Here is a 26,724-nt window from a genome sequence, read left to right as displayed (position 1 = left end):
TCCATTTGTCTCTTCTTATGAAGCGGTAAAACATCAGATAAGTGAATCAGCAATCAGATGTTTTGCATTAATTTATTTTCTATTAATCTCCTTCTACCCAGGTTGCTTTTAAAGTTACTTTACAAAAAAATATGGTTGCTTTTGAAGTTATATATAGTAGATCCAATTTTTTTGAGCCCAAAGTCTCTTGTTAGGAAAAAGTAGAATTCAAATTTCTGGGAAGAGATGATACCAAGTAATTTAGACAGGGGATATGAGATGAGGTTTTCTGTCAGCCTCCATTCATTTAAACTTGATTGTGGCATTTTTATGTGACTTCCTTGCTACAGGTTTTGACATATTGAATTAGTTCCTGAAGAAAGCTGTCTAAGCAAAATTTTGGAGATGATATAAGAGATTATGGTCTACTCTTTACTCTGATGAGGTCAGTTTCATTTAGCTTGAAAACTTGTTCTTCTGCTGCATGTTAATTTGCAAGTTTACTTGAATGAATGGTGCCGTGATCTGTTTTGAGTTTTTGTTTAGTTGTACTTTTCACCCAAATTAAGTAGAGATCTTATTTCATCATATATGTTGTTGGTTTAGTTACCCATTGCATATTAACCTGAAACATTGATTGAACTATCGAGGTGAGTGATAAACAAATCTCTTATCTAGAAGGTCAAAATTTGAGGGAGGATAATTTAGTAATTCTAAGGCGATGAATATCCCTTAATTTGTCATAGATTGGTGGCTTTAGGTATATAAGTATATTTTCCTGATCTAAGGTTCTTACCATGGAATCAACTAAATGTTGTACCATTATGTGAAGACCATCCTGTAACAAATCACCTATTATAGTTCCTTTTTGAAGAATGGGGTTTTATCTTTTATGTGAATATGGTGGGCTTGGGAGGAGTACCGAATAAATGGGAAAATCAAAGTCCTCTCCATTAAAAATCAAGTATTTACAAGGAAAAAAAGATACTATCTTCTAACCCTCTTATCTATTTTCTGTTTTCAAACATATGACAAAATTGCATACAAATGTTCTTGTTTGATAAGATTGAGTTAATTTTCAAAGCTAAATAGGAAATCTGACTACATAACTAGGTAAAAGATACATCAGAAACTTGGCTAGGATGAATGACAATTCCTTGAAGTTCTGTAGCTGTTGACTTGGGGATATTTAAATTTAGGCCAGAAGGTATAGGCTTCTCGGGTGAGTGGCCCAATATTTCAGGAGCACCTGAATCATCTTCTCCCCAGTACACTTCCACCATAGCTCCCTGTGGATTCTCAGCAGACTCTGTTCCTGGGATTCCAACAAACCTTGCTCCCATGGGTATCTGCATGTACATTATTAGTTGAAATAGGGAACAGTTCATTAGTAAAGACTGCCTGGTGTTTCTCCCTGAAAGTATAGTATTCTAAAGGTTTATGTTAGCAGAATTGGCTTACCTGTATCGAGGCACCAGATGTCAGACTCAGAGTTACGAATCTTTCCTCTGATGCAGCACTTTCCATCTCTTCCTGTTTAGCAATATTAAGAAAAACTTCTTCTAGAGTTGCAAGTCCAAGCTGGATATCTGTTATACCAAATTCACTTTGTCTATCTTGGACCTCACCAAAAGCTTTCTGATTTAATCAAAATCAGATTAGAATTAGAATAGGCATATGAATTCATTGTCCGTACTTTAGAATTCTTCTTGCTAAACATGTATGTAGGGTAGATGTCAGCATTTTATGTTCTATGATTGACTATTCGGGCTTGCTGAGTGTTTACCTTTAATAGTGGCTCTTTTTCATGGGGAATTACGTAGGTAGTATATAATTTATTCTCCTCCATGGGCTCAACATCCAATTGCTGCCATGGTAGCATCACATAATATGTTAGAGTGCAAAGTGCAAAACTATGGGTGGGTTAAGAACATTTTGGATCTGAAAAGCTACTCTTGTCCAACTTACCCTTTTAAACAACTGCTTCAACTCCTCTCGACTTCTGTTACCTGTTTCGCCTACATTTTTGTCAAAGTTCATATTAGCAACAAAGCCTGTCCCAAATCGCATTTTTAATCGAATTGGTGTTCCTATACAACGTAGTCTTCCTTTTGCCATGATCCCTATACGATCACTTAGAACATCTGCTTCTTCCATTGAGTGAGTTGTTAGAACAATGGCTCGCCCTCTTTTTGAACTTTCTATGATGTCCCAGACATGTCTTCTAGTTAGTGGATCCATACCAGTAGTCTAAAAACTCAAATATTAGCCCACTATACTGACTGGTAGTTACTTGTTCTTGTGAAATTTGAACAAGCAGGAAATATAGGCTAGGCCAGAGAAAAAAAAAAAAAAAAAAAAAAAAAAAAAAAAAAAAAAAAAAAAATCACTCCTGTACCGGTTCATCAAGAATCACCAACTTTGGGTCACCAATAAGGGCTGCTGCAACACTGAGACGTCTTCTCATCCCTCCACTATAACTACCAGACCGGACTTTAGCTGATTTAGCCAGCTGCACATCTTCTAGTAATTTGTGAACAATCTGGTTGTGATCAAAGCTTTAGACATAGGTTCTTAATAAAAAATGAGAAGGGGGGGAGGGTGAGTTAGGTGAGATGTCTAGTAAATTTAATTTCAGTACATGGAGGTTTGTTCAATTTCATGATACATATAAACTAGCTTATAATAATAAATTACTTAGCAAAAAACAAAAGAAATATTAGAGAAATGATGGCAGCCATAAAGTGATTATAATTTAATACAACATAGTCAACATTCAATAGGCAGGGGCAAAGCCAGGAATTTAGGTTTAGGGAGGCCGATACCTCATTGAAAATATTATAGAAAAAAGTACTCTATAATATAATTATGAAAAAATAAATATATTGTTCACTCTTAATACCTTTTAAGAAGAAATTAAATTAAATAGTTTTCCTTCTGAGTCATCACCTTCTTATTTTATAAGGAATTTTCTCTTTAATTGTGGTGAAGCCACCTAAAATATTTTGCTAGAAGATTAATATGTATCATGACATTCATTAGACAAACTTTGTTATATTATAATATAACTTTCAAAAGAAAAATGGAAGGAAAAAAAAATAAAATAGCAGAGAAACAAAAGAAAAACGGCAGACGAAAATCTAGAACAAAAGATTAAAAGAGTGAAAAAGAATTTTTAATGTTATGCTTGTACAAGGAATCGATCCCATAACCTTTGATTTTAAAAAAGAACAAATGTTACCATAAATGCTTGACCACCAGAGCAAAGCAAAGTACATGTAATATTGTAGAAACAACTTTATATATACTTGAACTATGGGGCCAACTTAGAGCTTATAACAGGCCACGAATTTGGGCCATGGGGCCGGGCCTCCACCAGCCCCCCGTGGCTCTGCCCCTGTCAATAGGGAAATTTGTAAGAGATTTTACATATTAGGCTTGAGTTATTGAAGCATTTACATGAACTTGGATACTGCTGTGGATGTTAAAAAGTCTTTACTTTTTTTTTTGGAAAAAAAAAAAAAAAACTTTTTTACTTAAAGCTTTTAAATCTTTGGCTAATTGATATCAGTTTGCATATGAATGCTTATGATTTTTTTTGTACACAAAGATGAGATATATGTCACAAAAACTTTGATCTATATTGCCATATTGGGTACTTACTGTTGGGATGGAATCAGGATTTAGGCCTTTTATGTTGCAAAAAAGATCAAGGTGCTCTTCACCACTTAATACACTCCAGAGGATATCAAACTGCAGGATTTTATTGGATGTAAAAATGTCAGTTTATTTATCCTCAAGACTGTAGCAGTAGAAACTAGAAAGTGAAAGAGTTTAAACATTTACTAGGATTGTCGTATTGATAAACATAAAATACAAAGGAGAAGAAGATTTAGAAAAATACCTGAGGACATACTCCTATAATTTTTCGGATATTGGACATTCCAACAGAACTTCGAACGGAATGATCATAGATTAATGCTGTCAGCCAAATGATGTTAGTCTAGTGATTATTGGTGTATATGAATAAGGAACTGGAAGAAGCAAGGTTATGGAATTAATAAAGATAGAAGCTATATTACCGTCCCCTCCACTCACTGGTGTTATACCAGTCAAGCAGCTGATAGTTGTGGTCTTTCCAGCCCCATTATGCCCCAGGAGGCAAAAGAGCTGATCTTTAGGGAAGTTGACCCATAAGCCCTACAGAATATGAGACATGAAGCAAAAAAAAAAAAGTTAAAATGGTAGCTACTTTTACATTTCCACAGGATTTAATATTTTGTTTTTGGAAAATAATATAATGTTATTAGGCAGTCCCCCCCCACCCCCCCCCCCCTCCTTCCCTTCTTTTTCCTCTCTCCTCCCAGGCCTTGGCATAGCTACATCAGTAAAAGAAAAAGACATGAAAGATAGAAGCTCAATAGGAATGTGCATGCTTCTTTATGACTAAGGAACGTAATTGTTTTGGATGGGAAACTGAAGGATCCATCTCTCATGTTCAGATGTGAAAACGGGGAGGGAAGAAGAGACTGGGAGGAACCATATCTCTCTAGTTAGGAGTATTTGGAAGAAAATTGCAGTCCCACTCCTCTCCCCTCTTTCTTTCTGTCATTTAATTTATCATCCATGATTGATGATATGTGTTATTTAGATGAATGCTACAAGAAGAGGGGGGAGGGGGGGGGGGTGTTTGAATTTTTAGTATGAAACTTGCTAGTCACTTTTTTTTAGAATTTAAAGGAACTTAACACAAGTAAAGAAACAATGCAAGAGAGATTTTACGACAAAAACTTCCTTTAGGCCTAAAAGGATGTGAAAAACCTTGACCCCAAGGAATTTAGACTCAAACTTCCCACTTAATTAGGCCAACGATTCTGTTACAACCTATAAGGAACTTGAGCCTCTAACGAGTTCCTCAACAAACTCATGCTCCCAACAACTATTCCCTTTAATAGTTGCAGCTCTAGAACTTCCCTCAAAACTCTGTCTTGACTCAAGACTTCACTCAAAATTTTACAACAGTATACTTCCCTGAAAGTACCTTGACAGAATGGAATGGAGGAGATATCTCTAACTTCTTATCCAGTTTTCCTGGGTAAGTCTTGACAAGACCGCGTATCTGAACAGCTACATCTGGATCCACCTTACCATCATCCATAAATTTTTTTATCTTGTTTTCTTCTTTAAGGACATCTTCATCATCTGGCATGATCATCTCAGGTTTTGGAAGCCAACTTGTACGGCCAAAAATGCCACTTTCTGAAACATTAAAAATTAAGTTGATGGATGAAGTATTATAAGTAACAATTACTCTAAGAATTCCTACATAGGTGCTGTTTACTTTTTTGAATGGGAGGGAATTATACCGAGTGCCTCAAACCCTCCTCTTCCTGTCCAATATCCTGGGTTCAGAAAGTAAAATGGTGACTTGGGTATACCGTTCTCACTTGGAAGTATGTTGTCAAGATATAATGCCACGAGAAGCCACAAAAAGAAGGCTCCTATGAGCCTAATGTATATGCCATCCTGTTTGGACCATTAAGGTTAGTGAAATTGAAAACCTTCCAGTAGTTCCTCTCTTTTTTGGTATTGTATTTTTCCGGACCTACTAATTTACTCATTTAACTCTGGCATATGGACACATACCATTGTGAAGTCACATTCTTGTTGTACTTCATCTGGATCTTGAGGACAATTATTCCGTCCCTTCCAGCTCATCCCTGGATCACTGCTTGAAGCTGTCGTAAGCATATCAACTGCTCTGCCAAAGGGAATAAATGGCAATATATGCTTGATGATTTTGAATATCTTCTCATCTTGCATGTATTTTGCCAGGAACTGGAAGAATATTGGCGAACATGTAAGTTATCAAAATTTTGTGACTGACTGACGTACTGACAATGATTTTTACCTTTCCTAGTTGTCGCCAACAAAAACAGAAATGGGAAGTGACTTGCCTGTAGGGTGAAACCACCAAAAAAGATAAACACCGTTGCCTGGTTTGCTGAGCGTGACTGGCTGATAGTTGTAGACACCAAAAAGGCAATGCTCGTCTAGTATAGGTGTATAACAAGGGGTGAGGTTAGCAGCGGATATGGAAAGAACTAATGAAAAACCCCCTAAAAGCCAAAGAGACAAACAGATAAGTAAAAATGGACTTAAAACGCAATGGAAGCATACTACTAAAGTGTGTTTGGCAACCAAATTAATGTGGAATTATGAGGTAAAGTATATACATATGGAAATCCGTTAATAATTAATCACATAATTCAAGGAAATATATAATGTTTACTTATTTGGTTTATTATTATGGAGTTCTATGCTTATTATTTATGGTAATTGGGTATAGTTTGGTTATTAATTATAGCTTTCAAGTCATTAGTTAAAATTTTCGAGTTATAGTTAGAGTTTTGAATATGTAGATGTAGTATTATGCTTTTGGCTTAATAGCTATGGTATTTTAGACAAATAGTTATGACTTTCATTATTATTAATGGGGAGCCGAGATACTATCTAGACCCCCACCCCTCTAGCTATAGCAAACCCGATCCAGCACCTGCACGAGCACCAATATCCCGAGTCCTAGTGAACGCCTGAATTCGCTTCAGAAACGCAACAACATCCTTATCTAATTCCCCCAACGAAGTAAAGGAGAAAGGAAGAAAACCATAGCCAATTGCCATGCAACGCGCCCTATACTTGTCCCGCTTCCGCTGAGCTGTAGCCGACACAGCACGACCAGGAACAAAGTCAGACAACCCAGACTGTGTTAAAGGAGAAGACCCCATCAAGTCAACACATATATCAAGGCATCTGTCCCACGAATAAAGCAACACATCTGCAGGTCGAAGAGTCCCATCGTTCCCTCCACTCAACCCAACATTAACCTCCTTTCTTGCAGAAATCCCAGACTGAAAACAAATATCAACAAGGATATCACGAACAACGTTATGTCGATGTTTAATACCCACCATCCCAGCACAAGACACTGCATGATCCCCATAAATATCCCCATCAAAAACCCTTGAGCAAGCAGAACACGACGTCGAAACGGAGAACAAAGGAACACCCAACCGGTAGCAAAGAACAGAACGGTAAGCCTTACCATTCATAGTCTGACCCAACCCCGATATTGGGACCGCCCGTAACCAGGCAGAAGAGTGATCCCCCTGCTGGGACTTCCATAAGGCAACTTGACGCGGAGATAAGGAGAAAGTGGATGTTGCAGATGCAGTATCCTTCGTGAAATATATATCTGCCAATTTCTTCATGAGTTTGGGGGCAGCGATCTCACTAGGGTTACTCATAAGGTCAGTCTCCACAGTCCTCTGAAAAAGACTAAAAGCATCATCGAAGGCCGGTCCCGGACCAACAATACCTGAATTGCGAAGAAGCGTAGCCTGAAGACCAGTAGACTGCAAACGCGACGCAAGGAAAGCATAGTGCCGAATATTACCTGCTGAATAAACACCCAATCCACCATAAGCAAAAGGTAAGGTGGCAAGTCGCCATTGCCAATCACCAAAACCAGGCCCCGAAGCAGTGACAATGCACTCCAAAGAAGCCCGAAGGGGCCACATCAAAAGAAATCTTGGCCGCTTCAAAAAGATGAGGGGGACAAGTGCGCATAGCAAAGTAGAGTTTTGAAACCCCGGTACACGCACGAAGTAGTAACAACTCACATTGGGGATCATCAAGCTTATTGTTATTGTTATTGTAAAAAATAATATTGTAATACATATCCAGTGTTATTGCTGTTTTCTAGGTTATATCAGTCAAGGTTCATCTTCTTCCTTTAATTTTTATATTTCACTTAAATAGTTGAATCGTTCCCAAAATCCCATGCTATGTCAATTCACAACAAATTACTACCTCCATCCTATAAAAATGTGCTCACTTTCCTGTTTAGTTGGTCTGAAATTAGTTTGCTCCTTTCTATAAAAGACATTAATACACTATTGTATTACCATTCTCCTTCCACAACTAAAAGCCAGGGTGTTACATCCTCTCTCTTCAGTTATAATTTCTACTCTCCTTCCACACTTTTTATTAGAATAATTATTGATAATCATGCTACAACTTATTACCTAAAACTTTGTAACAAAAGAAAAGGGCATACTGTTATGTGGAGGGGTTATCCCAAAAAAAAACTGGTTTAACTTGTCCTATCAAAGTAACCATTGATACAAGAAGAAAGGAATATCTATGTACACATGTGCTAGTGATTAAATTTGGCAAGGAAAAGGGTGCAAGGTCAAATTGTGATCGTTATCCTATTTATAAAAAAACATTCATCCTTTCTTCAGGCTTTTCCTAATACTGATTGAACTCTAACAAAAAGAATTTGTAATTCCCATTCATAGCGTTTTTTGAAAAATATATATGAATATATGATTCCTTGAATAAATGAACTTACCATACTAAGTAGGTTAAGGTACATTGCAAGAAAGAGAACTAGAAAATTATTGCGCGTGAAGAATCTAAATCGAAAACGCAACCCTATGAGCATTGTGAATAATGAAACAAGGAACGTCATTATAATCTCCCATGCGAGCCAGGAAAGCCAGTAGGCAGTATCATAAAGCCCCATGATATTCATTGCCTGTCAAATAAGAACAGCGTTATTATGTGAAAAATGTGTTTTTGCCTCTCAATCTTAAACTATGGTCATAGGGCAACTCTTGTAATGTCTTTTTATTTATTTATTTATTTATTTATTTTATTATTATTATCATTTCAGGATAGGTGACTATTCTTTTTGGAAAACTATTTAGTAACTAAGGGAGTAGTTTGAAAACTTACTTGACGTAGTTTTTGTTCTTTCTCTATGATCAAGTTGCTCAATTGATTTTGGAAAACTTGCATGCTGATCAGCAGCAAACATAATTTTCCAAGATACAAAAATATCTCACCCTGAGAATTCTTGGCGGCAGGGTGAGCAAATGGCTTCAAGCCAACAGTCCAGTTGAAATTCTGATCTAAACCAGATTATTATTTCCGAAGACACAAAGAGGGAGAAAAGAAAGAGGGGATAAGATAGAACAGAAAAACTAGTTAGGGAATTGATATTCATATCTGGTATGTGAAAGGAAATGTATAATTGTAACAGAAGTGAAATCACGAAGCTGAGGAAAGAAAGGTGTGGATTGATGTACCTCCAACAAGGGTTCGAGCAATTTCTCGTTCTGCTGCAATCTGAAGGGGAATTTGGAATTTAAGAAAGGTTTCTTGAGATGGAATTATATATACCACTGAGGAGTTGGGCTGAATTCCATAGCTGATGACTGTAGTGTTTCTGTCAACCAGATGCAGTGCTCCTGGGCTAACTGCAGGGTTGTTAAGGAACCATGCATCTGTTTCATTTTGATTTTTGAACGATTTAACCTGCATTCCCAATATTCTTGATCATCATCAAATCAGTCAGAAATATCAACAGATCAATAATCAAAAACGACAATACACACATGCCTTAGTTCTACTACATTTTCTGGCGTAAACCGAAACTCCTAGCAAATATTTTTTTACAGAACACTAAATCTCAAACCCAAAATGATACTACTATAGATACATGAATAATCGATTGTTAGTTTGTGTAGGCTAAAGTTAGGTACTCCCTTCTAACACGTGCTGCAAGGCCTGCAAGAGGTGTATGTATACATGATTGTTTGAGCCTTTATGAATCAGTATGAAAGTTACTTGGATTAATTGTTCTAAATGCTGATATCATTTGAAGTACATGCGCCCCATTCCCTTGTCTTTCTATATTATTATGTGTGAAGTCTCTCATTAACTCATAATTGAATTACATCGAATTCAAGAATTTAAGGGGAGGATTGAGCATTTCGTAATAAGTTTGTAAATGGGCATGTGTCATGTGCATTATGGAGGGAGGCTACAAATCGTAGAGAGCAAAATTGAAAATCTACCCCAAAGCTATCAAACAATAAACGCAATTATTCTTCAATGGCAACTCTATTTGAATTTGGGACTCATGTATGCAGGGTATACATGTTTAGGTAACATAGGTGTTAGGTTCCATATGCTCCAAAAGCTTGATTTTGCTCATCATTCACATTTCAAGCACAATAGACGATCACATGTGGGTGTATAATACAGATTAAAATAACGGGCTTCCTCATGCAGTCATGCATGAAACATACCTTGGAGGGTGGAATGGGTCGACCTGGATTATTAGCCATAATAGCGTCAATAATGCGTTGAATCCTACGTTTGGAGTCCGATGACTCGCCACTCCAAACAAAGTCATAGCAGGGCTTCCTTACACTAAACTCCTCGCAAGGAGGAATTGGCTGCAAGAGGTTTTTGTACGCTGGGTCAGGCATGTCACGGTTCTCTGGGTTTGCCCTGTTTATGGCGTGATTCATCGTGTTTATGACAGCCATTAGGGAGATATAGAAGAAAGTCATGAAGAATAGTTGGAACAAGGTGTTATTTTTCCTCCTTGCCAACCACATATTTTTCTTTAATAGGGCCTTCATTTGCTGCATTAGCAGAGGGATCCCGCTTTGTAACTTCATTTTCTCGATTTAAAACTATAATCCAAAAACAAGCTCAAATATAACAAAAAGAAAACAAAGAGATTAAAAAACCTTGTTAATCAAACATATGAAATATATATACGTGTGCAGAGGACTAGCTACATTATAGTTTATCTAAATGGTTAAAATTATAGCTATTTCCTTAGCCACTGATTTTCTGTTTTTTTTTTTTTTTTTTTTTTTTTTTTTAAAAAAGTGAATAATTTCTTGTCCGCAAAAGAAGTCCAACAAATCATAAACAAACAATTTGTTAACCATATATAAACTGTTGATCTTTGTAAGTTTTTTATTTTAGGAAGTTGATCGTACGTATCTAAGAGAGGAGGAAATATAGAGGCAGCAACAATTTTAACAATCAGAGATTTGCTGGGCTGGTTTAAGATCTAGAGGTCATGGAGGTTTCAACACACGGACGTGCCGGCTTTGCTACACAGGCTAATGCTTTGTTTAGAAAGAGTCTTACTTATCAGGTATGTGCTCTCTCTTATTCCATCCATAAATGCGTCTGCATTATCAGCAACATCATTAGAACTTCCATGATAAATTGATAATGAATGCATGTGACTAGTTTCAAGATAATATGCGCGCCATTTTTATTTATTATTATAAATGATTCTCACGTTATTCTAAATAATAAGCGTGCCTTTTTTTTTTGGAACGCTTATTAGGAAGAGTATAAAAGTTACATGTTATGAATTCAAATGGGAGAAAAATGTTATATCAGGATAATCAGATATCTTCCAATTAGTATAGAATATCTCAGATGTAAAGATAAGGCAGAGAATCAGAGATAATAATAAGTTAATTAAGTCATTAAGGTTTTTGAATACACAACTAATCATATTAATGATGAAGGTTGAAAGCAAATATTTTTCCCCTCTGTATTGATATACTTTTGGTTTTGGGCATGTGATTTTCTAATGCAGAAACGAAATAGGACACAAAACCTCTGCCTTTTGATAACTCCGCTGGTAATAGTAGGATTCTTTGCAACTGTGGAGCATTATATGAGGACATTGACTGAGTCTAGCGAGAGTCTAAGGTCGATGGAGGTAAGGAACCCTGTCCCTTGGCCACCAGCTCTGAAAATTCCACCCGATGCCAAACGTGCTGTCCGATCCAAATATATGCCTTTTTCTGACTTGCCGCCTCCTTCTTGTCGAGTATATGGCAATTGCCCTGTCACTTTTCTTCTCACCGGCACCAATCAATCCTTTGTCATGAGTACACTCTCTCCCTCTATCTCTTTCTCTATCTAATTTGGTAGGGAGTAGATACAAAAAACATATTTATGGACGTAGAGAGCATGTCATACTATATTGTTGGATTAAATAAATCAATAATTTAATCCATTCATCATCACTATGAGGCCCACTTTTAAGAAAAAGTTATTGATTTATGAGAATGTCATGTGATAAACAATAAAGTAGTTATGTATCTCGGAGATGAATTTGCATTTTCTCATTAAATACTACTCCGTAATATACTATATCATGCATGACAATAGCTTATAAAATGTTAATGACAGGTATGGCAGAAAAAATGTTTCCACCAGTGTCTATTGAAAACCCTTCTGACATGGATCGTTTAGTCTTGGTAAATATGCATACTTGATTTTTTGTTAATTAAGTTGGATACAAATTACAAAGAGCATTTCATAATAGCTTTGATAAAACGTGTACCAGGCAACTCCAGCTCCCTTATTTCAATCAAACTATCTGGTTGATGTTGCCTTCCAACCTGATTCGCCTTCACCCCTCTATTATCTGCAAACCAAGTGCAAGGCCAATTCTTCATTCCCTTATCCGACTGGGAAAGGTATCACAAACTTATTTTCTTCTGACCCTTCAATTTCTCCTAGTAATAGTATGTTTAGATCTTGTATACTCCTTAATTATTGCTTATATTACAATTTGTTATGTTTTCAGAAGTAAAATGCGTGGAAGGATTAAAATTGTGGCGGAACAGCTCATCTGAAATAAACAAGGAAGTATACAAAGGCAACGGAGCAAACAAACAAAACAAGATTGATAACAATTTCGGTGCAGGTAGTATAATAAATTGATATAACACATTTTGCTGCTATAATAGACCTTACTCTAACTCAATATTTTTTTATAAAAGTTAAGACTCCTTAGATTTTAAAAATTATGAATCAGTTTAATTTTGTTCATAAAATGTATACTTACATAAAGAAAAAGTAAGATCATCAATTCTTGTATGAGGATAGAAGTCATATAAGATATAACAAGCAAACAACTATACCCAAGAGTATTCTTTGTTTTTTAGATGAAAAGTCTAAGTAGCAGAATGTGGCAAATACTTTAATGATAAGAATCTCTTTTTGCTGGTTTACTTTGTGACAGCACTTGATTTCTCGAACACCAACAAAGCCAACTTCAATGTGATTCTTTGGAGCGAACCAAGTAGAGCTGAATCCGCGTTTTCTTTTAATTTTTCTCGTTTGCCAAGGTTAGTGAATATGGTAAGGTTCCACACATTATGTTTCCAAAAATTTACCCTTTGTGTTTAACATCAAGATTGATTGGGTTATCAAGCTTTTCATGCTAACAAACCATGAAAGATCTAAGTATTTTGATTTATTGGCGCTTTTAGGACTATAAACTATCACTAGCATAGGGTTGTCATGATAATTAATAATAATAAAAAAAATTATAACAGCAATTTATGGTTTGAACTACAAACCACATTGAGCTGTGGTTTGGTTTCATAAATTATGGAAACTGCACCTTAACTACAAACCGCTCCAAAAAAAAAAGGTTTGTTTTGTGGTTTGGTGCATTCTGAATACTCCAAACATCCCTAATTTCTTCTCAAACGCTAAATCTAATTGGTAAGATAATATGCATGTGCAGGCATCCAATGTGTATCTGCAGGCTTTGCAAGGATCTGGTACCCAGATACTGTTTGAGTTCATGAAAGAAGTACCAACCACACTTAGAATAAGTGCTTCGTTATCAGAAATTGTGGATTTATTTTTGCGTATGACAACTTTTGGACTACTTCTATTTCCAGTAACTGTAAGAATGCTAGTATTTAAAGAATTACCGAGTGGTTATGCTTGAATGCTCCATATACATTTTGTAGACAATGCTACTATGAAGAGTTGTTTCCGGAAGTAGTATATTTTAATAAGAAAAGAGGGCTGGTACACCGCACACAAACAGAAGAAAGAAAATTTGCATGATTTCAGTAATTACACTGTATTACAGTTTAAAGATGTGATCCAGTACAATTATATCATGAACATTTACTTCTTTGCAGGTGCATCAGCCCTCCTGAAATACTGTATTTTGTGTATGTGGTCTGAACAAACTGACTATACTGCTTTATCAGATTTCTACATGCTAACTCAAAGCATGTCTTTGTAATCAGGTCTTAGTAACCTTGATTGTGTATGAAAAGGAAAAAAATTTGCGAATCATGATGAAAATGCATGGGCTTCGTGACACAGCATATTGGTCGATTACTTATATATACTGCCTTTTTGTTTCTCTTCTTTTTGTACAATTCTTTCTCATTGCTGGCAAGTTATCAGGTAAGCATATTATCACTTTTAGTTTCGACATCTCACCCCATTCTATGTCTTATTAGTCACAGCAGTAAACGCGCTTAAAATTTTACAGGTTTATATTTCTTCACCAAGAATGACTACATCGTACAATCTATGTTCTATTTCGTCCATGTAAACTGGCAGATTTCATTTGCATTTGTGATTGCTGCTCTTGTGCCTACAGTGAAGACTGCTCAAGGTTTGATTATCACAATTCCATGTGCCAATTTGTTTGAATTATTAATTTCTTCTACTCTATAAGTTATTTATGATCATGCTTGTGTTATCACTTTTCAGTGGTTTGCTCGACGTTCATGATGCTATGTTGTGTCATTGCATTTTATGTTGTCACAAAATTTTTTGAATCTTCTGATTTTTCAAGTAAGTAAACTCTACTGGACCTCCATATCTCTCAGGTATATATGTGCTCCTTTTATGTTAGTACAAGTATAATACATGTTCATCCCATTCCTGCCTCTAGGAGTGAAACGAAATTCCTAAAAATCAGCTAAGAATGGAATTTCCTTACTTTTGTCATTTAAGTGTTTCAAATAATATGCCTAGAAATAGTTGTCACTAGCTTAAATCCCATACCACGCACGATTATTAAATTTTTAACAAGTCATGTCATACCAGAGACATCAAGGTTATTGATACATTGGATTTTATAAAGAAAATGAAAGAAATTTAAGGACTACGAGATTTTATATGCAAATAAAAATTTTAGGTTAGTACCCGTGCTATATACTTAACACACTTTAACTGGCAACACACACATAATAACATTCGTTTAATTTTGTATAGGTTATTGCAAACATATATTATATTGAAGTTGGGAAGGAAAATCATATTCTTTAAAAATTATCTATTTTTTTATTGATTAGTTAAGATTACATACTTTATTATCGTAGATTTTTCCACATGCTATTATTGATATGACTTTTAAGAATAGAAAATTGCAATAGATACATTTATATGTTACCAAATTGATATTTTAAAATTGAAATAAATTTTATTGTCAAAATTGCGAAAATGTAAAAACAATATTATATAGGTTATAAAATAGATGTCATAAAGAAGTGGGAAAAAAAAAAAAAGAGGTAAGATGAAAAAGGCCGGAAAATTTTTAACCAAGAGATTACATTTGTCATTTCTGCAGTCGTCTTTAGTTATTGATTATTGATGCTGTCCTAACCCATAGAATTCTAAGATTTGAGTGATTTAACCCAAATCACCTTTGTAATAGTGGCGTTTTATTCACCAGTAAATTTATATGCAACAAGAACAATGATGATCTGTATTGGTTTCAAATTTGTTTACTCAAACTGTGCCTTTTACTTTACCATGTTAGTTACAGCTGCTAATATAAAACTCAATTTTGAAGCATTATTTTAATGTTGTACTAAGTTTTTGTATAATTCTGATTGTCCAGGTAAAACCATAGTCCTAGTTGAGATGTTTCCTGGGTTTGCGCTGTACCGAGGAGTGTACGAATTCCAAAAATATGCTTCATTTGCTAGGAGTGGTGCTGGTGTTGGAATGCAGTGGAAGAACTTAAATGACCCAGGAAATGGGTTGAAAACAGCTATGGCCATCATGATGGTTGAGTGGAAGGTTATGCTTTTGTTAGCTTATTATCTTGACCAGGTTGTATCCACTGGGAGTGGCAGGACTAAAAGTCCATTATACTTCTTACACTGCTTGAGAAGGAAACCTAAATTCCAGCAGCAAAATATGCAGAGATATACTTCTCAACTATCCTCTTCAAATGATCATAGTGATGTGGCCCAAGAGGTATTAATTTTAATTCATATTGATAAGCTTCTTTATCCATGCCATCAGCTGTCAATGATCCGGATTCATGCGCCTTTGTTTTAGAACGAAAAATTGCCTTGTTTAACAATTGCATTTCTGTCTTCTGGCAGAGACAAAAGGTAGAACAATTGATGCAAGAAGGAAGCACAAGCCACACGGCTATCTGTGATAATATCAAGAAGATTTACCCAGGAAGAGATGGAAATCCAGCAAAGGCTGCAGTTAGAGGGTTGTCTCTTGCTTTAGCAAAGTCAGAATGCTTTGGCATGCTTGGTCCTAATGGTGCAGGAAAAACTTCATTCATCAGTATGGTCAGTACAAATCTACTGTAATACTGTTTATCTATGTTGTGCGTGTAGTATTATCCTTTCAAATGGATGTAATGATAGAATAATGTGTCAGATTATACTCTCGAGCCATGATTTTTTTTATGGGGCTTAACTTCTAATACATCTCAACAGATGATTGGTCTCACGGATCCAACTTCAGGCACTGCATACATTGAAGGTTTAGACATAACAACTTCCATGGATGATGTATACACTTGCATGGGAGTTTGCCCTCAGTTTGAGTAAGTTTGAATATTGCCTTTTTGCTTTAAAAGTTTGGTCAGTTGCTCATTTTTCTTTGATAATGGCATTTCACTACCTTTTGTCTCTCACGTTCTGTAGTTAAAGTCTTGAAATTTCAATATATTTTGCACCTGCAGCCTGCTGTGGGAGACACTTACTGGAAGGGAGCATCTATACTTTTACGGTAGACTTAAGAATCTTAAAGGTTCTGTATTGACACGGGTACTTCGCTTGTTCTCTTGGGAAAAAAATATATGGCATGTCATTGAATGCATACCGTAAGTAGTTAATAATGTTTTACGTTGCCTTCTTTACAGCAAATAACATTTTCCTACTCCATTCTATTGTTTAGGCAGTTGAAGAGGCTCTCAAAGATGTTAACTTATTCCATGGTGGTATTGCTGACAAACATTCTGGCAAATATAGTGGAGGCATGAAGAGAAGGCTCAGTGTTGCAATTTCACTAATCGGCGATCCTAAGGTTTCCTTTAAGAATTTTTCATTCCTGGCCTCTTTTGTTTATATTGCCGATTGTTCAATTTTATCATGATTTACCTCGTCTAAGATAAATTTTCCTCCCAATTATGGATTTCTGTCCTTACAATTTTTTTTATGTCACCGATCCTATCCACTGTAATATGCTTGTGTCTTGGTCCAAAGGTTTTATCCTAATACCACTATTTTGGATCTTTCGAAGATTGTTTACCTGGATGAACCAAGTACTGGATTAGACCCAGCTTCCAGAAATAGTCTATGGAATGTTGTGAAGCATGCAAAGAAAAATCGTACAATTCTTCTCACAAGTGAGTAATCTAGTGCTACTTTACAACCATTAATTTCTTAGGACTTAGTCTTATTAATATACATAAAAAAAAAATATTATATATCTAGTCTAAAGATAATCACTTGTCTCAGAAGCAGTTAGAACCATTGATTTCTTAGGACTAAGTCTCATTATTATACAACCACTGATTTCTTAGTACTTAAGTCTGTTAAGCAGTCAGAAGCTTCAAGAAATACTATAGCTACTGGTTTCTCTTCATTGTGGAATATGATAATAATCTTGACATAATAGTAGACCAGGGCACATCATCTTTGTATTGAGTTACTCAAATCTATTAGGAAATGGAAAGTGACAATTGAAGCTATGTACGTCATATTATATTGTTGATGCAATGTTTTTTCATTGGCTGCATCTGTTGAACTCTCTTAAGGCCACTGTAATTAGTACTATGTGATATGGTAACAAAAGTGATCAATATCGCCGTACTGCCCTTTCTTCTTGGAAAGGGATATCTCAAAGTAAACTAGTCAATTTAGGATGTGGCTAATTCTGACAGTTTTTGTAATATTTGTCAGCTCATTCAATGGAAGAGGCTGAGGCTCTTTGTGATAGACTAGGAGTCTTTGTTGATGGCGCTCTGCGTTGTGTAGGAAATCCAAAAGAGGCAAGTTTCATAGTATCATATAGTGTTTTCATTGCAACTTAATTTTATTATTTCAATATGTTTTAGTTGAGTTGGATTTCATTTCAGTACAGTTCAATTTTCTTAAGTTTTGCAACTTGAATTTAGTTCAACTATTCCTGTTCTAATCCTGTCATTACAATATTATTAAATCGTTGGTTCCTTTGGTGTGTACCTGAAAAACATTGGTTGCATTGATGGTATATGACAGCTGAAGGCTAGATATGGAGGTTACTTCATCTTTACAATGACTACAGTGCAAGGGAATGATACAGAAGTGGAGGATATGGTACTAAAACTTTGCAACAATGCTAATAAAACCTACCATTTGGGCGGTACTCAAAAATTTGAGCTGCCCAAGCATGAAGTCCGCCTCGCTGATATTTTCCAGCTTGTTGAGGATGCAAAAAGCAGGTTTCCTGTTCAGGCTTGGGCTCTGGCTGACACCACCCTTGAGGATGTCTTCATCAAGGTCACTTGTCAGGCTCAAGCTGTTTCGTCTGATGAGTAATTCTTCTTACCATCTACGTTTTCAAGCTCTAATTTGACTTCTTTCTTTACGTCTTCAAAGATAAGTATTAGGTACAATGTTACCAGCTGGTAGTGCAACATGCTCCACAATTTTCCCCTTTTAGGTGTAGTATTTTTTGTAATGGTGTTGTGCCTAAGTTGTAGTAAAAACAGTTCATTGGATGTGACTGACAGTTTTGAGCTGCTCCACATTTATCGTAACATTAAACCAATGTTTTTATGTATTGATCTAATGAAGTGATTTTAACCAACAGTGAATGACAGTGTCTGCGTTATTGACTAGTCCGGGACAAAATGTTCTCATTTCACTTTCCTACCAGTTTTGGTGCAAAATAGCCGCAGTCAATCAATGACAATAATTTGCTCTAAGAATGATAGGTCCCTGTGATGATCAATTGACAATAGCCTTACAGAAAATCTACCAATTTACACGTTTACTAAGGATCGTAATTTGCCTATAAATCAAAGCAATTTTCTGACAAATGACTAGGATCAATCACCCTTCCAACAACTCCCTTTGGCTGCCCCGAGGACCTTGGATGAGCCACAGGGAGGCTCGGCTGTACATTTGAAGGAACTGGCCTCTCAGCTGAATGTCCTGAAATGCAGAGTGCGCCTGAATCATTTTGTTCCCAATGTACTTCGACCATAATGCCTCGAGGATTATCTGCAGTCTCTGATCCTGGAACCGCCACGTACTTGGATCCCACAGGTATCTGCATTTCTAGGAAATTATTTAGTGCCTATAAATATAATTTCTAGAATAAATAATAATCTTCAATTGGATCACTGATAAAAGTTCTCAGATTTGGAAGAATAGTCTTGACTGTAATTGTACTTGCCTGAACAAGTGCCCCAGATGATAGAGTAAGAGTCTCCATTCGTCCCTCAGCCGCAGCAGTTTCCAACTCTGCCTGCCTTGCAATATTCAGAAAAACTTCTTCCAAAGTTGTCAAACCAAGTTGAATGTCTGCTACACCAAATTCTTGCTGTTTATCTTGGAGCTCTCCAAGAGTTCCCTGAAAAAAAAAAAAAAAAAACCCTTGAAAATTGCTTGCTATTTGAGGGCAAGTTATGGCCATGGCGTATCATATAGTTATAGTACACAGGTACATCATATATGCTTCATGACTTCATGTGATGCGGCAACCTTCTAGGGATGCAATTTAGGATGGACATATTTCCTTTTTAAATTGTTGTCACATCACTTGAAAGCATGTGTTATAAGGTCTCTTTGTAACGATGTATCTTTACTCATTGAATCAAAGGGTGCTTACCACCAAAAGGGGCTCTTTCTCACGGGGGATTACAAATGTAAGAAATGCATTGCTCTCCTCCTTCGGGAAGACTCCCAAATGCTGTCAAAACCATACATGAAACAAGTTACTTCTGCAAAGATAGAAAAACAAGCCCTTTATAAAAAAAAAAATAGCAAGTAGTACACTAGTACTGTAACTTACATGGCTAAAGAATCTCTTCACTGTCTCCTTGTGAGATGAATTTGCTGCTGAGTTTCCATTTACAAAGCTCAAGTTAGCAACAAAACCAGATCCAAATTGCGACTTCAATCTGATTGAACTTCCAATACAGCGGAGCCTCCCCTTGGCCATGATACCTATGCGATCCCCTAATATATCAGCTTCTTCCATTGAATGTGTTGTTAGAATGACAACCCGTCCCCTCTTTGCATTTTCTATTATGTCCCATACATGCCTCCTGCTTATTGGATCCATACCTGTAGTCTGCAATTCGAACAAAATATCTTTTGTAAATGCTTCAGAACTTTCATGGAAATCCTTAAAAATGAAATTAGTTGACTAGCAATACTACAGTACTATATTTCACTGCTGTAATATTGTATTTTACCGGTTCATCCAAAATCACTAATTTTGGGTCGCCAAGGAGAGCAGATGCAACACTAAGGCGGCGCCTCATTCCTCCACTGTAACTACCAGTTCTCACTTTGGCTGAATTTGTTAGTCTCACTTCCTCCAGAGATTTCTTTACAGCCTTATTTAACATGCAAAAATATATAAGCTCTTCACACAATGTAACATATCAGGCATGTAGAAAAGTTCTGCATTAAAGTCTACGGAAAAACCTCTTTAATTGATGCAGGCAGTAGGCCTTTTATTCTAGCTAACAGCTGAAGATGCTCTTCACCAGTCAGTTCATTCCAAAGAACGTCAAACTAAGAGAAATAGCAGAAAATGCATGAGAGTCGAACTTCTTTTTATACTTTACAGCATTCTGATAGGGCCATAAAAAAGTATTACCTGAGGACAGAGACCTATAATTTTTCGAATATTTGACATTCCAGCTGAGTTTCTGATGGAATTTCCATATATTAAAGCTGTGAATTCAATCAGTTACAGTAGAGATAGTCGATCAATAATCCTTCTTAAACAAGAAAGTCTAAACAAGTAAAGAGTAATCAGACAGCTTATACCATCTCCTGCTGTCACTGAGGTTATGCCAGTCAAACAATTGATTGTAGTCGTCTTTCCAGCTCCATTTGATCCCAAGAGACAAAAGAGTTGATCTGTAGGCAAGTTTACATATAAACCCTGATAAAAACAAGCTGAAAGTCTGGTCAGAAAATTTATGTGACAGAAGAAATACATTCTGTAAATTAAAGTTTCCTCTTCAATCCCTTTCTGTAAGCCAAAACTCAAGGAATACATTCTTTTCATTTAGTTATCATATAACTAAGGGTGGAAATCGGCTAAAAGTTTCTTGGAGTAGAATGTCTTGGAGATAAAAATGATACCTTGATGGCATGGAAAGGATCAGTTTTTTGGCACTTACAGCAGCAACCAAAGTTCAATTTTCCAGGATATATCTTCACTAGACCACGGATCTGAACAGCAATGTTAGAATCAATTTCATTTGATTTCATTTGCTGCTTCACAACAATTTCCTCCTCAAGCACATCTGTGTCATCTGGAGTAATATCGACATATGCAGAATCTGAATCGCAGCAGCCACATAAAACACCTAATCAAAGACACATAATCATGGGAAAGAGGTCAGAAGTTTTCTTTACCAACTATACTATGAGATACATACATATCAAAAGGAAGCTCAAGTTTTTGTACCTTGAGGCTTATTTTCCCCTTTCCCTATCCAGTATCTTGGGTTCAGAAAGTAGAGTAATGATTTCCTCGTACCATTGGGGCTAGGCATTACATTATCCAAGTACAACGCCAAAAGAAACCAGAACACGAAAGTATATAGGAGCCGAATGTAGATATCATTCTGCATAAGGATGCAAATGATAAAGGGAAAAGATTCAGAGAACATTTAGTCTGTACATGCATAAAGCTGAACAAAAGCACAGCGATCCAGCCTATCTCTTACAAAGTACATGTCATATATAATATATAATTTTTGGAACAATATTGCTTTTAACATACTTAGGAGAGTAAAGTTTCAACCGATACAGAGTTTATGTTAAGAGAAAACTAGAACTTGTTAAAGTATATGAGATTATGAATGTATGAGGTTACGCATCATAGACACCAATCTATCATGTAGTAAAAACATATAATTATATTGAAAGTTGGAAATTATACTTTATGGCAAATAAAACATACCATTGTAAAGTAACAATTAGAATGACCAGTGGGACACTTCATTCGTTTACTCCAGCTAATCACAGGAATATCATGTGATTCAGTTGCATCGTGGAGCATTTCGAGGGCATGGGATAGCAGAGCTGGTGGGAGAAAATATAATTTGCGAGATTTTTTAGAGGGCTCAGCTGCAAGAGCTGCAAACTGCAACATCAAATTTGTGCATTAAAAACACATAGGGTAATTAGAGTACTACAAATTTCTGCTCCAGAACTTAGAACACTGAAGTACCTGTGAAATGATTCCAATCAGAAAAATCCAGAATCCGGCTCTATAAGCAGAAGAAGTCTTGCCAAGAAAAGCAGATAGCAGGAAGGCAAAACCGGTCTAGTATAAAAACATATCCGAAGAAAATGAGAGAAAAATCAGAGGAAAAAACAACAAAGGATGAATCGAAAGTCATTTTATGTATAAGAGATACGAAATGTACCATATTCAACTGAAAAAGGAAGAAAAGAAAAAACAATACTGCAAAACTGTTATGCAAGAAGAATTGGAACTGTAATATCATCCCAGAGAGGATAATCCAGAGCGATGAAATTAGTATGACAAAGGTCTCCCAAACAAGCCACGAGAGCCAATAAGCAGAATCGTAGAGCCCCATTATATTCATGGCCTGAGAAACCAGATAGTAGGATAAGAATCAATGCATTGTCAGATTATCAGAAGTTAAATATCTGGAGTTTCAGACTTTTACAATCGAGTTCTTTCCTTCCTCTATGAGTTTAGAGTGTTACCTGCCGTAGTTTCAGTTCCTTCTCCAGGACAATAGAGCTTATTTGAAACACAAAAGGAAACATGGAAACCGTGAACAAGAACAACGGCGCAATAAGTCCATAGGCAGTAAAGGATCTATCTAGAAGAGTTGCTGCAGGATGTGGAAATTCCTTCAATCCGACAGTCCAGCTAAAACTTTGATCTAAGGCAAAGATGTTCAGAATGTAAGACACATTTCAGAGATCATAAAATGTCACACTTGTCAATGATACAGAACTACTGCAAATGATACCTGCCAAAACTGATCTAGCGAGTTCACGTTCAACAGCAATTTGAAGTGGTATTTGAAACTTCATTATAGGAGTTTCAATCTTGCCACTTTTTTCTGTAGTTTTATAATTAGTTTGGATTCCATAGCCCATAACACTAGCACTTTTCTCAACAAAATGCAGGGCTGCAGGGCAACGTGAGGGATCGCGAAAAAGCCAGGCATCAACATCAGCCGGTGTTCTAAATGATAAAACCTGAATGTTCATACATATACACAATGAACCATTTTAAGAAAATGTCTAGTGTAATTTCATAGTCACCTTCAAAATTCAGTTACATAAGCCCTCCCTTTATAATTTCTCATCTTTAATGTGATACAAAAATAATATTGATTTTAAGCATTGCTATCTCTATTTGAACTGAAATTATTTTAACTGATTTAAAGACGAGCACCATGTGACAAACATAATGTACTATAGTATACTCTTTTGAGGTGGTAACATACTACATGAGGGTTAAAAAAAATAAAAATAAATACATTAATCAAAGCAAGCTCCTTACTTTAACTTTCATTCCATTAATCCATTCCTTTCTTTTCCTATATAATCCTTAAAAAATCAAAGCAAGCTCCAAATTTCAAGAACTAAGGTACAAAAAACCAAACAATAATTTCAACTCAAATTCCCCAAAAACTTATATAAGCACCCTTTCAAAACTATATGGTACTCTGTATTTCATTTTTTTCACAACTGAAACAGTTCAATTTCACACTTGTGAATACATATAACTTCAACCATACCATCTCATTATTAAAAAGAAAAAATCATTAAAAAAAACATATGAAATACAGATTTAAACAAATCGAATAAGATCCCACAAGTACATTTTTTTTTACTCAAGTATAAAGTATAATTCAGCAAACATACATAGATTAAAACAAATGAATAGTTTAAAAATTGAAGTGTATCGTCTAACATTACCGTACATCATGCATGTAAAATTGTAAAAACAAAACAAAGAGACGGTAAAAAAATAAGTGTAGGACAGTAATTTAACCTTGTGGGAAGGAATAGGACGTCCAGGATTATTAGCCATGATACGAGACACAATAAGTTGTGCCTTGTCACTTGAATCGCCACTCCACACGAAGTCATAACACGGCCGTCGAATGTGGAACTTGGTTTCACACGGCGGAATAGACGGCGAGACCACCGCCTTTGGGTCCCTAACCTCCGGCTCAAAAGGTGAATAACGGCTAACCTTGTCGACGGCGAAAAGGAAAAAAAGGAAGATGAATGGTGCAACAAGTTGTAGCAATGAGGAGCGCTTGCTCCTCATTGCTAGCCATAAGTTCTTCCTAACAAGAGCATTAACTTGTTGGATCATCAATGGGAACCCTCCTCTTAGTGTCCCCATTTTTTGTGTGTGAAAAGGGAGCTTATGTTGGGATGTTGAGGAGTTTTTATTATACTCTATTAAGTCATGAGTACTTGTACTTGTATATAGTAATCGTTCCGTCCACACATAATCTTCTTGTTTGAAAATTTTTGACGGTAATTCGCGTCAATGTAAATGTGTGATAAGGTGAAGAATTAATGGATTAAGAGTAATGCTATATGTATCTCTAAGGGCTATATATAATTATTAAATACATTCTTAAAATGGTATAAAATTAGGAATTAATGACAAAAATACGCGTAAATCAGTGAAATTAGTGTTTATATTTTTATGATTTCTAAATTTTTACGATTTTCTAGTGTGTATTTAATGCTTATATGTAGCCCTAAGGGCTATGCATAGTATTTTCCATAAATTAATGTGTACATTACTAATAAGAAAATATATGAATAAATGATGGGTTACTAATACAATGAACTAAAATCACAAACAAGAGTGGGGGATAGCTCAAGTGGTTAGAGTTTCCCTTCCGATTCCAGGAGATTTTGGGATCGATTTTCACCCCGGACTTGTGGCTTTCTTAAATCACAAAACAAAACTTGTGAGGGTATGTAATTTGTATAGGTGATTCTGGAAAGCATTCCTTGTTTGGGAATTTCTAAAATTGAACCTATTCATTTCTAGAGAGTACTGACTAATCACTTAGGCCTTGTTTAGTTCACCTTATTTTTGCTTATCTGAACTTATCTGATCTGATCTGGTCTTATCTGATCTGATTTCTGATTTGACCAAACTTTAACCTTAAATGTACGATGATCTGTAAGGAAAAATTATATCTGAACTTATCTGATCTGATCTGGTTTGATCTGATTTGATCTTATTATCTAATTTGGCCAAACTTTGACCTTAAGTGTACGATAATCTGTAAAGAAAAAATATATCAAGTGGGATCTTGTTAGATTCGTAATAATGTGTATTTTATTAATATGTAATTTTCATAATTTTTTTCATTACAAAATTAAAAATATTTAGTGATAAAAAATTGCACATAAAATGATGATCTAATCTGAACTTATTTTTTCTGATATGATCTTAACTTATTTTTTTTGAAATAAGTAAAAATAAGTTGAATTAAATCAGGCCTTACTCAGTCTATTGCCAGCAATCGATTGCTACATATAACTGATTTTAGCTTTACTTATTTTTATCGGTTCACTAGGAGTTACTTCTATTTACTAAGTGAACCAGTTTCATTTTATTGATTAAAATTGATTTGTATTTTCCCATAGTTGACTTTCTCAAATTGCAGTTAAATTTACCACAATTTAAGGTACTTATCAATTTGCCACTTTTTAAGGAAAATTTGGAACACTAAGAAAATATTGATATCAGATCTTTGTTGATAGTCTTAACTCTTAAGATATAGTCTTATGATGTTTGAATTTTTATTTATTTTTGTTCATATGGGGGCATATACTTGTACTTTGTATATTCTAACTTATTGGAGCTATAAGTACTTTACATGTGAATAGTCAATAAGTATCAAATTTGGGCTTGATTGGTACATGTCAATTGACAATTGTCATGGCCACATACACATTTCATGTGTACGTACTAGTTTTCGTATGTATGTTACAACTGATTCAATGTGCCTCGAATGTAAGTATGTAACAAACACATTTGGTTTTATTGACACATATTGAGGTACATATCAAACTTTGTATGTATGTCATGTGTCATGCCTCAAGGTTTAAACACTTATGACAATTTAAGCATCATAAAAATTCTTTTAAAATTTATATAAATTGATACTCAATATTGCTCTGATATTTTCTTTTTGCATGTCACAAATCTTTTGAGAAATTGCTTAGATTTTTAAAGAATTAGGAATTATGCATACCACATTCATCCTATATTAATTTAATAACTTTTAAATTATGAAATAGTGACGATTTTTCTCCATGCAATATAAAAGGAAGCTACACTTTTAGAATATTAGAGGCACATATTAATTACTTAATAATTACCATGTTTCTAACAAAAAAAAAAAACTTAACTACCATAAATAGTTTTGAAAATATAAAAATGGAAACATAAATAATTTTCCACTGAAGTGAGACGAGCTATTCGTACAGTCGTAATTATTTAACAACCGTACATACGTACGTTACATGAGGTTGTTTAAGTTAGCGACTACAAGAGACTTGA

The 26,724-nt window shown here is 35.5% G+C and overlaps 4 protein-coding genes across 5 annotated transcripts; 1 reads left to right on the top strand and 3 right to left on the bottom strand.

Annotated features, from left to right (window-relative positions):
* Positions 1–337: 337 nt before the first annotated feature.
* Positions 338–18,716, top strand: LOC110726490 (ABC transporter A family member 7-like). 2 transcript variants are annotated; one of them, XM_021905967.1, is made up of 19 exons: positions 338–424; positions 10,834–11,008; positions 11,465–11,762; positions 12,067–12,134; positions 12,224–12,356; positions 12,467–12,586; positions 12,905–13,023; positions 13,415–13,579; positions 13,935–14,097; positions 14,186–14,311; positions 14,410–14,493; positions 15,545–15,906; positions 16,038–16,238; positions 16,389–16,498; positions 16,637–16,721; positions 16,852–16,980; positions 17,197–17,302; positions 17,859–17,947; positions 18,177–18,716. In XM_021905967.1, exons 2-19 carry the CDS (start codon positions 10,931–10,933, stop codon positions 18,474–18,476), a joined length of 2,736 nt encoding a protein of 911 aa, XP_021761659.1. In that variant the 5' UTR covers positions 338–424; positions 10,834–10,930; the 3' UTR covers positions 18,477–18,716. The 2 variants fall into 2 exon arrangements, with proteins under 2 accessions (XP_021761659.1, XP_021761660.1); XM_021905968.1 differs by lacking the exons at positions 338–424; positions 10,834–11,008 and having other exon boundaries at positions 11,514–11,590.
* Positions 961–10,382, bottom strand: LOC110726573 (ABC transporter A family member 9-like). The gene is made up of 19 exons (XM_021906054.1): positions 10,140–10,382; positions 9,135–9,363; positions 8,782–8,957; positions 8,396–8,581; positions 7,283–7,577; positions 7,002–7,234; positions 6,524–6,890; positions 5,911–6,098; positions 5,626–5,817; positions 5,346–5,505; positions 5,021–5,238; positions 4,062–4,179; positions 3,884–3,960; positions 3,643–3,732; positions 2,378–2,521; positions 1,948–2,229; positions 1,766–1,846; positions 1,441–1,617; positions 961–1,328 (listed from the first exon to the last, which is right to left on the bottom strand). The coding sequence occupies exons 1-19, from the start codon at positions 10,380–10,382 to the stop codon at positions 1,089–1,091; spliced, it is 3,696 nt and encodes a 1,231-aa protein (XP_021761746.1). The 3' UTR covers positions 961–1,088.
* A 75-nt stretch (positions 18,717–18,791) lies between the features above and the next one.
* LOC110726572 (ABC transporter A family member 2-like) lies at positions 18,792–23,084 on the bottom strand (the record flags this gene model as incomplete). Its single annotated transcript, XM_021906053.1, has 13 exons — positions 18,792–19,515; positions 19,774–19,854; positions 19,957–20,238; positions 20,363–20,506; positions 20,598–20,687; positions 20,773–20,849; positions 20,946–21,063; positions 21,267–21,493; positions 21,595–21,754; positions 22,093–22,275; positions 22,363–22,458; positions 22,562–22,747; positions 22,869–23,084. Coding segments are annotated over 13 exons (2,121 nt in total), but the record flags the coding sequence as incomplete, so codon positions are not given.
* LOC110726570 (ABC transporter A family member 9-like) lies at positions 23,085–24,534 on the bottom strand. Its single transcript, XM_021906052.1, has 2 exons — positions 24,094–24,534; positions 23,085–23,372 (listed from the first exon to the last, which is right to left on the bottom strand). The coding sequence occupies exons 1-2, from the start codon at positions 24,532–24,534 to the stop codon at positions 23,085–23,087; spliced, it is 729 nt and encodes a 242-aa protein (XP_021761744.1).
* Positions 24,535–26,724: the final 2,190 nt, after the last annotated feature.

Source organism: Chenopodium quinoa, unplaced genomic scaffold (assembly GCF_001683475.1).
Source record: "Chenopodium quinoa cultivar QQ74 unplaced genomic scaffold, ASM168347v1, whole genome shotgun sequence".
In the NCBI taxonomy this organism is placed as follows: domain Eukaryota; kingdom Viridiplantae; phylum Streptophyta; class Magnoliopsida; order Caryophyllales; family Amaranthaceae; genus Chenopodium; species Chenopodium quinoa.
Note: the sequence above shows the minus strand (reverse complement) of the source record. Positions and strands in the feature narration are given on the sequence as shown.

What these genes read in the sequence shown, in the direction of transcription:
- LOC110726573 (XM_021906054.1), bottom strand. Translation starts at nt 10,382, where the DNA reads ATGGCTGTCATAAACACGATGAATCACGCCATAAACAGGGCAAACCCA. An exon ending in AGGAGGGTTTGAGGCACTCG is followed by an intron (nt 5,239 to 5,345) that starts GTATAATTCCCT and finishes TTAATGTTTCAG; the next exon opens with AAAGTGGCATTTTTGGCCGT. An exon ending in CATCTGGTGCCTCGATACAG is followed by an intron (nt 1,329 to 1,440) that starts GTAAGCCAATTC and finishes ATGTACATGCAG; the next exon opens with ATACCCATGGGAGCAAGGTT.
- LOC110726490 (XM_021905967.1), top strand. Translation starts at nt 10,931, where the DNA reads ATGGAGGTTTCAACACACGGACGTGCCGGCTTTGCTACACAGGCTAAT. An exon ending in GAAAGAGTCTTACTTATCAG is followed by an intron (nt 11,009 to 11,464) that starts GTATGTGCTCTC and finishes TTTCTAATGCAG; the next exon opens with AAACGAAATAGGACACAAAA. An exon ending in CAATCAATCCTTTGTCATGA is followed by an intron (nt 11,763 to 12,066) that starts GTACACTCTCTC and finishes TGTTAATGACAG; the next exon opens with GTATGGCAGAAAAAATGTTT.
- LOC110726570 (XM_021906052.1), bottom strand. Translation starts at nt 24,534, where the DNA reads ATGGGGACACTAAGAGGAGGGTTCCCATTGATGATCCAACAAGTTAAT. An exon ending in CATGCATGATGTACGGTAAT is followed by an intron (nt 23,373 to 24,093) that starts GTTAGACGATAC and finishes ATGAACATTCAG; the next exon opens with GTTTTATCATTTAGAACACC.